The 12,860-nt window shown below is 44.2% G+C and overlaps 1 protein-coding gene across 1 annotated transcript in view; it reads left to right on the top strand.

Moving 5' to 3' along the window:
- The window catches only part of PTGFRN (prostaglandin F2 receptor inhibitor), a 78,632-nt gene that overhangs the window by 51,408 nt on the left and 14,364 nt on the right, over nucleotides 1-12,860 (top strand). Inside the window, exons 5-6 of the mRNA XM_012458866.2 lie at nucleotides 4,473-4,898; nucleotides 10,348-10,767. Coding sequence (XP_012314289.2) covers nucleotides 4,473-4,898; nucleotides 10,348-10,767 — 846 coding nt within the window. The remainder of the gene's footprint in view (nucleotides 1-4,472; nucleotides 4,899-10,347; nucleotides 10,768-12,860) is intronic.

The raw sequence follows: 12,860 nt of genomic DNA, 5'->3' as shown, positions 1-12,860 counted from the left end.
AGGGAAGGAAGAGTGTTGAAGATGGCACACCTTTCACCATGGGAATGAATGGCGGGGATCTGGTAGCAGGAACAGTTGTTGAAAAATTTGGAGGAGGGGCTAGCTCTGTGTGTGTGTCTGTGTGTGTGTGTGTCAGGGTGTGTGTGTATGTGTGTGTGTCTGTGTGTGTATGTGTGTTTGCAGAGGCAGATATGGAGTGAGGTAAATTTGGCTGTGAGTTTGCTGCTGTCATGAAGCCATGGCTGCCCACTCAGAATGCCCAGACCTTAGCTCAGGCCAGTGCTTGGGTCTGGAGCCTAAGGAAGAGCTGGGTTTTCATGTCTCGGGGAGGGAGCTTTGGGGTGTGAGCTGACCAGGGAGTAGAAGGAAAGAGAGAGCTGCCCAGGTGGTTGGCACAGGAGCTAGTTTTGACCATCTTTTTCATGTGTTCCGTGACCTGACCACTAATAGGTGAGTCAAATCACTCTACCATGTTTTTTCAATTGACGGATTACAATTGTATATATTTATGGTGTACCACATGGTGTTTTGAAATATGTATACATTGTGGAATGGCTAATTCAAGCTAATTAACATATCTATTACCTCACATACTTATAATTTTTTGTGCTGAGAATGTTGAAGATATATTCTCTTAGTTTCCAAGTATACAATACATTGTTATTAACTGTAGTCACCATGCTGTACAATAGATTTCTGGAACTTATTCCTCCAGTCTAACTGAAATTTTGTGTCCTTTGACTAGCGTTCTCCCCTTCCCACCCCCCAGCCTCTGATAATCACCATTTTACTCTCTGTTTCTATGAGCTCAGCTTTTTAGCTCCCACATATGAGTGAGATTATGTGGTATTTGTCTTTCTGTGCCTGGCCTGTTTCACCTAACAGTGTCCCCAGGTTTATCTGTGTTGTCACAAGTGACGGGATTTTGTTCTTTTTTATGGCTGAATAGTAGTCTATTGTGTAAGTATACCACATTTTTTTTCTTTTATGGAGATGAAGTCTATTGTGTAAGTATACCACATTTTTTTTTTCTGTCACCCAGGCTGGAGTGCAGTGGTGCAATCTCGGTTCACTGCAACCTCCACCTCCCGGGTTCAAGTGATTCTCCTACCTCAGCCTCCCAAGTAGCTAGGACTACAGGTGCATGCCACCACACTCGGCTAATTTTTTGTGTTTTAGTAGAGATGGGGTTTCACCATGTTGGCCAGGCTGGTCTCAAACTCCTGAGCTTAGGTTATCCACCTGCCTCAGCCTTCCAAAATGCTTGGATTACAGGCGTGAGCCGCCGCACCCAGCCACTACAATTTTTAAAATCCATTCATCTGTTGATGGACACGGGTTGATTCCGTATCTTGGCCCTTGTGAATAATGCTGCAATGAGCATCTACCATCTTTCATCATAATTTGACAGCCTTTGAAAAGGTGCCACTTTGAAAGAGTCTGCACGGGGGTGGAAGTAAACCATGAAGGATCAAAGGGTCTGTCACCTGTGAGGAGACAGAAGAGGAGTTCCCACAGGCAGCTGCGTGGTGTTTTGGATCACACTGGTCAGTCAGGCTGAGGCGATGGCCTGCAGGGAGCTGTCTTCTGGGTCAGATTCCCTGTGGCAGTAACTTAGTGTCATGGCAGCACCGCAGTCAGTGTTCCTAAAGATCACATGTCAGTCAGTGGAACTTAGAAAATACCAAGTTTAGAAGACAGTAAGTTTGGTTCATCTGTGAGATAAGGATGTACTTGTAAGTTTGGTTCATCCGTGAGATAAGGGTGGGTCTGTTCCCATCTGCCACTTTCAAGCCATATGGGCAAGTCACTAACTTCTTTAAAGCTGTCCCCTCAGAAATGGGAACTGTAATAGTAATCACAAATATATACACGTGTATGTGTATACAAATATGTGTGTACCTGAGTACACACACACAGCAGGTACCAGTCTAGGCACTTAAAGTACAGTATATTTTAACTCTTAACCGTCACAATACCATTATAAGCTAGTTACTGTCATCCCCATTTTTATAGGTGAGGCACCAGAGATCTGAGTAATCTACCCAAGGTCAATAGCAAGTAAATGACAGAGCCAGGATTTGAACACAGTCTGGCTTCAGACCTCAGCTCCTCACCACTGCTCTCTGCTGCCTCACAGTTTGCTGTGCAGGGTTATGGGGAAACACACAGGAAGGGTCTTATGTGCTGTGCTTGAAATGGACTTGAGCCTCCGTGTAAGTAACAGCCGCCACTGCTGCTGCCTGCAGATAGCTGGTGTTCAGTGCTCCAGGGCAGTCTTGCCCTATGCACAGCCGGTGCAAATCTGTCCTTTCCACATGCAATGGACTTAGTTGTCCTGCTCTGCACCCACATTGCTGCATCCTGAATTCGACATGAAAGTTTGGATGTGGGGTAATTTGAGCATTCCTTATCTTTTGCATCTGGTGGTGTAAGCGCAGTTCAGTGGTGTGTATCCTTCCCTCAGTTTTTGCTAGGGTGATGTGTGGTGTGGTGTGTTAGCACTGCGCCCAGGAGCAGGACATCTCCTAGCAGTGCAGCAGCACACAAGCCTGGAAAATGAGTAGTCAGGGTGGCCGCTGCCCTCCCCTCCAGACCTGGCAGTCCCACGGCCTGTGGATTTCTCTACGGTGTCCACATCACAGCACGACATATGCCCATGGATGGGCACAAGCAATTAAATATTTGTGAAGATGACATTTGAGGAGTTAAGATGTTGAGTTCTTTTCATTTCCTGGCTCACTGAATCATTCTTGGAGACATGATGATGTTACAAATTCCATTAGAGGTGTAAATAACAAGATAAGTTCCTTGACCTCAGCAGTTTGTAATCTGTATGTCATAAATAAAAACAATGTTAAATAAAACTAAACTTTGATTAAAGTGATGCAGATAAAGATAGTGTCGATAAATGGAAAGTTCTGTTTAGGTAGAATTCATTCTCTCCCAGAAGGCAAAGTGCTATGGAAGAAAAATGTAGCCTTTTATAGGCCGGGCAGGGTGGCTTGTTCCTGTAATACCAGCACTTTAGGAGGCTGAGGTGGGCAGATCACTTGAAGTCAGGAGTTTGAGACCAGCCTGTCCAACATGGCAAAATCCTGTCTCTACTAAATAGATACAAAAGTAAGACAGGTGTGGTGGCATGTGCCTGTATTCCCAGCTATTTGGATGGCTGAGGCACGAGAAACGCTTGAACCTGGGAGGCAGTTGCAGTGAACTGAGATTACGCCACTGTACTCCAGCCTGGGAGACACAGTGAGAGTCTGTCTCAAAAACAAAAAAAAAAAGAAGAAGAAGAAGAAGAAAAATATAGCCTTTTCTAAAAGCCTGAGCGTTAAGGCTGTAGACATTTATTGAGTGCCTATTGCATACAAGGCAGTGTATTTGGAGCTTGAGGATGAGACTGTAAGCAAAGAGTCAGTGTGGAATGGGATAACTGGCATAAAAGAGTGCATGATGGCTTATGGAGCACAGAGGATCCATCCAGGTGACACTGAAGAAGAAGTAGCATTTGCGGTGCATCACAAACAGGTCATCACAGTGGAGTCAGACTGTGTGGAGACTGGAGAACCTCAAGTAATCAGGTGTAGAGAGGCTGGGGGAGCGGAGAGGAAGCCACGAAAAGTTCCAACACCAACTCCTTGTCAGGTGTCAAGGAAGCCTTGGGGCCAAGGAGGACAGAACCATGGAGGTGCAGAAATGGATTAAATTGATGCAATGAACGCCAGAGAAGGGTTTTTTTCTCGGTGAAAACAGGACTGTGGCAGAGGAAAGGGGATGCTAGGAGAATGCTAGCTTCCACACAAGTCACATTGGCGGTAACAATAATGTCTTGGGAGAGTTTGAGGATGGGAGTGCTTATTGACCACTGAACACAGATTCAGCAGAAAAAGTCAGAGGAACAGTAAAGTGAGGACAGAAATATGTAGGGGGAATGATGACTTGAGGGCCTTGCATTTGGGGCATGGCCAAGGATGACAGGAAGCTGAGCCACTGTGCAATTGGCAGGCCTCGAGTTCTGGAATTTACTGTTGTGTGGAGTTTTCCAGTACTGCTCCAGTGGGGGCATTGGAGGTCTGTGGGCTTGCTTGGCATTCCAGAGCAACCTTGGTAGGGGGTGGGCATTGAGCTTCCTAAGAGATTCTTCTCAGAAGACCTTAACCTCTTGGGGAAACTGACAGCAGACCCCAGTGCCATGGGAAGATCAAGACTGGCCTAGGACATTGGGCTTCTGCACTTGAGAGGTTTTCTTGGGGTAGGAGGTATGAGAGGCGGTGTTGTACAGGTTTTGCAAAAACACTGTTACAGGATCCTGTCCAATGAAGTGACTGATTTCTGTCTATGTAGTCTGACAGGAGAAGCGTTTAATTCTTAAAACAAGAGCAGTCCTTGTCTCATTCCTTTTGCTGGTTATTGCCATGTTGCTCTAATTATTTTCCTATCCTGGCCTTTCTCTCTCTCTCTCTTTTCAGAACCAGACTACCAGGTGTACCTGAATGCTTCCAAGGTTCCCGGGTTTGCGGATGACCCCACAGAGCTGGCATGCCGGGTGGTGGACACGAAGAGTGGGGAGGCGAATGTCCGATTCACGGTTTCGTGGTACTACAGGATGAACCGGCGCAGCGACGACGTGGTGACCAGTGAGCTGCTCGCAGTCATGGACAGGGACTGGACGCTAAAATACGGAGAGAGGAGCAAGCAGCGGGCCCAGGATGGAGACTTTATTTTTTCTAAGGAACATATAGACACGTTCAATTTCCGGATCCAAAGGACGACAGAGGAAGACAGAGGCAATTATTACTGTGTTGTGTCTGCCTGGACCAAACAGCGGAACAACAGCTGGGTGAAAAGCAAGGATGTCTTCTCCAAGCCCGTTAACATATTTTGGGCATTAGAAGGTAGGAACTTTCTTCTTGTTTGTTACTCATTTTTGTTTGGTCTTTGCTTAAGTCATGCCACTGTGTGTTCAGATGCACAGTCACCCTCTGCAGGTTATCACTTACGCTAGGAATGCGTGTCCTGGACACTGATCACCATGAGACCCCCCCTACACCTCTTTGGACTCTCTGTCACCCCTCCTCTATCCCCAAGACCCAGAGGGGGCCCTCTCGAACTCACTGTCATCAGCCAAGTCTCCTGTTTCCTGAACTTTGCCTCTGAATGTTCCTTTTCTCTTTCTTGCATTAAGCATGATGACTCTGAGGACACTCTTTCCATTGGAGAAATAGTTACCTCTCCGAGGACAGTTTCCCCCAGAGCCGACCTAAGTGCTGTCCATTTACTTCCCACACTTCTCATAACTGGGCCTAGAGGTGGTGTGGGTGTCCTCCTTGGTCTTCCCTGCAGCTTCCTGGCCATTTTCGATCACTCCTAAAAATATCCAGCTTCCAGTCTCGTGTCATCATCACCCCATACCGCCTCTTCTCATTGCTGTTGCCTGTTGCCGCCTAGGTCCTCTGTTCATTCTTTGAAGATGTTAGCTTTTGTTTCACAGCCACTCTGCCTGACACTGCTCCCATCTTGCTAACTTCAGTATCCATGTAGAGCACTAGGTCACAATTGGAAGCACCCTAGGAACTTTAAAAAAAAAATGCTGGTGCTTTGTTTCACCAGAAATTCTCCCATCCAAGTACTAACCAGGCCCGACCCTGCTTAGCTTCTGAGATCAGATGAGATCGGGCAGGTTCCACCAGAAATTCTATTTTAGTTGGTCTGAAGTATATGAATTCTGGGCACTGGAGTTTTTAAATGCTCCCACAGTGATTTTTATGTGCAGCCCCCGTTGGGAACTCTAATACAGTTAATCCTGTCATTCTCAGGCGCTTGTCCTCCTCTCTCTAGTCGTCATGTCCTCTATACTATTTTGGTCCTGCACTCCCATGCTTATATGCTACATTAGACCGTCTCCCTTCTGATAACTGAAACCCCCCCACGGTCTCCTGTTCTCTAAACATATCTCCTGTCTTTCTACACCACGTCCTCTAGTACTCCAGCAACAATCCCCCAACCCTGCTGGGGCCAACAATCTGTTAATCCTGACATTGTCCTTCACTCCCAGTGTGTCTTCCTGTCTCTCTCACTAGGGTGCCCATTTGTATCCAGTGGACACCTGGTGTAATTATGATAGCACCTTTTTTCATCCTCAGAGCTAAGGCTGGGAGGTAGGGGTAAGGTATATGGTCACTTACTGTTAAATAGCCTAAATTCCCAGTCAGCTGTAATCACACCATTGCATACCCCCCTAGCTTCCTTGCCCCTCTCTGTTTGCCTTAGACTCTGGCCAAACCACAACCCAGTTCACAGGCAGATTTCTGCAGCCTCCCTACCTGTGCCCACAGAGCTAATGTGGTTGGAGAGAATCATTCAAATGTGTTGACTGGGCTCCCTTTAAAGTAGTGGTCACTTGTGACAAGTGGGCTCTCGGCACCGCCTGGGAATTATTCTGCGTCTCCTTAGTCTGGTGATTTCCCCACTCTCCTAAGTGATTACTGCATACCACCTTCTGTCTCTGCAAACCTCCTCCCACTGCTTCTCTCTCAGCTGTTGGTCCTGCTTCCTACTCTCCTAAAAGTAGAAACAATCAGGAGACTTCTCATTCACACTGCCCCAGGGCTGAGCCTAGGCCACCCAGTGTACATCCTGGCAGAGGCCAGCCCCTCTCACTACTTAGGCCATGGCTGCTCTCTTACATCTTCAGTAATTCTCTCCCTTCTGGATCGTTCCCATTAGCCTATCAATGTGCTGTTAGATCCAGGTTTCCTTGGGTTTTTATTTTGCGGGGGGCGGGGGAGGATGGGGAATGGGGTTGTATTTTTAGTTTTAGTTTTAGTTTTGTTTTTAGAGATAGGGTCTCACTCTGTTGCCCAGGCTGGAGTTCAGTGGTGTGATTGTAGCTCACTGCAGCCTCGATCTCCTGGGCTCAAGTGATCCTCCCACCTCAGCCTCCCAAGCAGCTGGGACTACAGGTGCTTACCACCACATACAGTGAATTTTTTTTTTTTTTTTTGAGACAGGGTCTTTCTCTGTTACCCAGGCTGGCATACAGTGGCATGATATGGCTTACTGCAGCTTCAGTCTTCTAGAGGCTCTACAGGCCTCTACCATCAGGCCTGGCTAATTTTTTTTTTTTTTTTGTAGAGACAGGGTCTCACTGTGTTGCCCAGGTTAGTCCTGAACTCCTGGCCTCAAATGATCCTCCTGCCTTGGCCTCCCAAAGTGCTGGAATTACAGGCATGAGCCACCATGCCAGGCCCCCTCTTTTTTTATGCTAAACTAATCTTGATCTTGCTTCTTCATCCATCTTTCTGTTTCCCACAACCACTTGTCTACTTATTCCTTTTTCCTTTTATAACAACAATATTTGATGTATATATACTCCGTGTCTCTGATTTTTCTCCTGCCATTCTCTCTGGTACCTACTCTAATCAGGCTTTTCCCTCTGCTGCTTGTGGTAAGATGGCCAGTAATCAACGTATTGGAAAATCCTATTGTCCATTATTTCATTTGACCTAGCAGAATTTAGCACAGGTGATCTCCTCCTCCTGGGAATACTATGGTTTTTCCCTTGGCTTGTGGGACACAATCTTCTCAGGGCTTTCTTTATTAGCCATTTCTCAGCCTCCTTTGCTGACTCTCTTCATTTTTTGGACCCTGGACATTAGACTACCTCAGGACGTAGTCTTTTGACATAGTCCTTGGACTTGGACTTCTTTTCCATTTAACCTCATCGTCTTGGTGATGACTTCTAATCTCATGAATTTAAATACCATTTAGACAACAGTGACTCCCAGATTTACATGTCTACCCAGGACCTTTTTCCAGAACTCCAGACTTAATGTTACGTTGCCACCTTGACACTGCTTGACTAATGGGCATCTCAAACTTCTGTTCAAAAGGATGCTTCCCATCACATCTGCCAGCAATCTTCTCCCAGCCTTCTCCAGCACCATTATTCTAGTGGCTCAGCTCATACCTTCATCTTTGACTCCTCATTCTTAAAATTGACTTAGAATCTGGCTGCTTCTCACACTCTGCCGTTTACTGCACCACCCTTGCCTGGATTACATCCCTGGCCTCCCAGCTCATCTCCTTGCTCTGCCCTAGCACACAGCAGCTGGAACAATCCTGTTAAATATAAGTCAGGTCATGAAATTCCCCAGCTCTGAACCTTCAGAGCCTCCCCATCTCACTCAGAGCAAAACCCAGTCCTCTCAGTGGCCTTAGATGTTCTGTACCAATTGGTCCTATTACCTTCTGACCTCACCTAGCACCCTCCCCAGCACCCACTCCATCCGGCCACTCTGCACTTCCAGGCTCCTCACATACACCAGATGTGCTCCTGGCTTGTAGCTTTCTGCCTGCTGTTCCATCAGCCTAGAATGCTCTTCCTGAGCTGGATAGGACTTGCTCCCTCACCTCCTTCAGGTCCTTTTTATTCGTTTTAAATTTAATTTTTTTAGAATCACAGTCTCACTCCCTCACCCAGGCTCTCTCACCCAGGCTGGAGTGCAGTGGCACCATCATAACTCATTGTTGCCTCAAATTCCTGGTCTCAAGCCTCCCAAATAGCTGGGACTATAGGCACATGCTCTGTGGCTGGCTAATTGTTTAATTTTATTTTTAGAGACACGGGGTCCTGCTGTGTTACCCAGGTTGATCTCAAACTCCTGGCCTCAAGCAATCCCCTCATCTCGGCCTCTCTAATCGCTGAGATTACATGTGTGAGCCCACACACCCAGCTCAGGCTGTTTTTAAAATGTTGCCTTCTCAGTGAGGATGTCCCCTGATCACTCTATTTACAATTGTGACACACACACCTCCCTTCCCATATACAAATCCACGATTTTTCTCTTCCTTGCCTGCCTATTGTCTCTTAAACATGTATCACCATCTAACCAACCATACCATCTATTTTACTTGTTTATTTTATTTGTTTTCCTTCACTAGCACCAAAAGGGACGGATTTTTTATTTATTTATTCACCATTATATTTCCAGTAGCTGGAGTATGGAAGGCTGGCAGTAAATACATGTTTAAATTGATGAATGAGTGACCGAACTCACAGGAAAATCAAGAAAGAATGTGGTGGCTCAGTAGAAGCTGAGCAGTCAGTGGTTCTGGAGAGAGTTCCTAATACATATGTTCTGCTAATCGGTTTGGTGGAACAAGTGTTCCAAAAAATCTAATGTAAAAATCTCATCTTGTAACTGGATGGATTATAGGATTAATCATCATATTAAAGGATAAAAGCAATGTATCTAATTCATTTATTCATCCACTCAACAGATATTTAAGCACCTTCCGAGTGCCCGACATTGTGCTGCTATGATAGATGAATTCCGGTGTGTACATGCGTAGGCATTGTTGTTTTGACAGAGATGCAGGGAGTAATCCACTTAATCCTAAAGTTAGTGTAGCCATAGACACTTCTCAAAATGTTAAAACAACATTTTTGAAATTAAAGTGTAAACCAAGTGGAAATTATTAGATCTGCAAATACATACACTGCAGTCATTTTAGCAATAAATCTGTTCTGTAATTTCACTATCATATGATTAAACAGAGAGATCTCATTTCTCCCTTGCTGTATTCCTCCCTGCAGGCTGGCTTAGCTAGGGGCACTTTCCCTGCACTTAGCAGACCCCTGGGGAGGAGAGGCAAATGGTATGGCCAGGAGCCTGGCTTGGGTGTTACAGTGTTGTGTTCAACCATGTCTTTCCCACCTTGCTGGCAGTGCCCTCTGCCTTGCATCCTGTGGGGCACCAGTAGCAGGTTCCCAGATTCTTCCTGGTGAAACTTCTCAAGAACTTAAAAATCCTGAAAACCAGTTCTCACCATAATTTCCTCTCTGCTGACACTCACTGATTCATTTCAGACTATTACTTCCAATGGGATGGTTTCAGCCTGCTTATAGATACACGTGATTCTCTTTCCAAGTTGCCAGATTTTCATAGGTGCTTTTGTGTGGCAATTTGCAAATAAGTTTCTATTTCCTGGTTATTTTGCCTTTAGTAGAATTTTTATTTATTTTTTTACAGTGAAAAATTTTTTTTTTATTGTACTTTGGGCTCTGGGGCACATGTGCACATCCTGCATCCTGCAGGATTGTTGCATAGGCACATACATGCCATGGTGGTTCGCTGTCTCCATTCCCCCCCACCGCACGTCAGGCATTTCTCCCGGTGTTATCCCTCCCCATCCTTCCCGCCCCCCACTGTCCCTCCCCTCCCCTCCTCTGTCCCTCCCTTCCCCTCCTCTCCACACCTCCACCTACCCCAGTGAGTGTTGTAGCATTTTTATTTTAACTGATCTTGTTGGAAATCACATCCTTCTGGTCCTTCATTCCAGATTCTGTGCTTGTAGTGAAGGCGAGGCAGCCAAAGCCTTTCTTTGCTGCAGGAAATACATTTGAGATGACTTGCAAGGTATCTTCCAAGAACATTAAGTCACCACGTTACTCTGTTCTCATCACCGCTGAGAAGCCTGTCGGCGACCTCTCCAGTCCCAATGAAACGAAGTACATCATCTCTCTGGACCAGGATTCTGTGGTGAAGCTGGAGAATTGGACAGATGCATCACGGGTGGATGGCGTTGTTTTAGAAAAAGTGCAGGAGGATGAGTTCCGCTATCGAATGTACCAGACTCAGGTCTCAGACGCAGGGCTGTACCGCTGTGTGGTGACAGCTTGGTCTCCTGTCAGGGGCAGCCTTTGGCGAGAAGCAGCAACCAGTCTCTCCAATCCTATTGAGATAGACTTCCAAACCTCAGGTGAGCAGGGAGCCCTGTTGAATCATAGATGGAGCTAGAAGAGACCCTAGGGTTTTGATCAGATGCACTCATTTTTAAAACAGCTTTGTTAAGATACAGTTCACATGCCATACAATTTACCTGTTTAAAGTGCATAATTCAGTGGCTTTTCATATATTCACAAAGTTGTGTGCTCATTACCACAACCAGTTTTAGAACATTTTCATTACCCCAAAAGAAACCTGAACCCCTTAGCCAATGCCCTCCAATCATACTCCATTCCCCTCCTCCCATTCTGCAGCAACCATTATCTACTTTCTGTCTCTGTAGTGCCTGTTATGGACATTTCACATAAATGGAATGTAATATGTGGCCTTTGTATCTGGCTTCGTTTTTGGAGCAAAATGTTTTCGAGGGTCATCTATACTGTAGCATGTATCAGTGCTTTGTTCATTTTTATAACTAAATAAGACTCCGTTGTATAGATATGCCACATTTTGTTTATCCATTCATCAGCCAGTGGACATTTGGGTGTTTCCAGTTCTCGACTATTATAAATAATGCTGCTATGAACATTCATGTACAAGTTTTTGGACAAATATATGTTTTCATTTCTGCCTTCATTTTAAGAAAATGAACTGAAGCTCAGCTACTCCAGATTCTTTAGGGAACATGGTGGAGTATAAAGAAAGAGAGGAGGGAATTGAGCCTCCCAAGGTGTCAAGTGACTTTTAACGTCCTGTCTGTGTATGTGTGTGCTTCAGTAGGAAGATGATTTAAAAGTATTTAAGCCCCAATCTTATTTAGACTATCAATGCGAAGGATTATCATTTGTGAGTTTAAGACTAAATGTTTTCACTAACTCTGCCCTGGGTTCCTGGGTTTTAGCTAGAAATTTGTGAATGTATAAATTGATACTCATCTGTAAAAATTCAGGTATCAATTAAATTCATATAATGAATGCTAGATATTTGTTGAATTAGATGATTAGCATTTATATTAAAGGTAAACTAGACTAATAAAGTTTGTTTTCTATTATTTTGTATTGTTATAACCTTTTATGGTATATAGTGAAATCATCTTCTAACGTCTCTTGACCTTTAAATTATTAAAGGGTAAATATTGATTTAAGCACTTAGATTTGGAAAGAGCAGAGAAAGCATAGGCCTCCTTTATTGTGTATCTGTTTGTTTTTAATAGCAGCTTTATTGAGATATAACTCATATACTATAAAATTCACCATATAAAGTATACAATTTAGTGGTTTCTAGTATATTAACAAAGTTGTGCAACCGTCACCACTAGCTAATTTCAGAAAATTTTAATCACCTCAAAAAGAAATTCCACTCTCATTAGTAATCATTCCCATACCCCCATGCCCCTGCCCCGGCAATCACTAATTCACTTTGTCTCTATAGAGTTGCCTCTCTGAGTATTTCATATGAATTGAATCATATTATATGTGGACCTTTGTGACTTGCTTCTTTTCACTTAGCATAATGTTTTCAAGGTCCATTCATGTTGTAGCAGGCATCAGTACTTAATTCCTTTTTATGACTGAATAGTATTTCATTGTATGGATATGCCCCGTTTGTTTATCCATTCATCTGTTGATAGACATTCAGACTATTTTTACTTTTTGGCTTTTATGAATAATGCTGCCATTAACATTATTATTTGAAAATATCTTCTCCCATTCTGTGGGTTGTCTTTTCACTTTTTAGTGATGTCTCTCGAAACATCAGTTTTTGAATTGTGATGAAGTCCAGTTTATCTGTATTTTTTTTTCCTTTTGTTGCTTGTGTTTTTGCTGTGTCTAAGAAATTATTGGCTAATCTAAGGTTGTGAGGATTTACACCCATGTTTCCTTCCAAGAGTTTTATAGTTTTAGCTCTTACATTTTAGGCTGTGATTCATGTTAAGTTAATTTTGTATGTGGTAAGAGGAAGGGGTCCGACTTTATTATTTTGCATGGAGATAGCCAGTTGTCCTAGCACTATTTATTAAAAAGTATATTCTTTCCCCCATTGACTTGTTTTGGCACCCTTGTCAAAAATCATTTAGTCATAAGTGTAAGGTTTATTTCTAGACTGTCAATTCTATTTCAGTGATCT

The sequence above is a fragment of the Aotus nancymaae genome, unplaced genomic scaffold (assembly GCF_030222135.1).
Source record: "Aotus nancymaae isolate 86718 unplaced genomic scaffold, 86718_ANA_hifiasm-v0.15.2.pri h1tg000007l, whole genome shotgun sequence".
In the NCBI taxonomy this organism is placed as follows: domain Eukaryota; kingdom Metazoa; phylum Chordata; class Mammalia; order Primates; family Aotidae; genus Aotus; species Aotus nancymaae.
The sequence above is the reverse complement of the archived record's forward strand: the minus strand, read 5'-3'. Positions and strand labels throughout refer to the sequence as shown.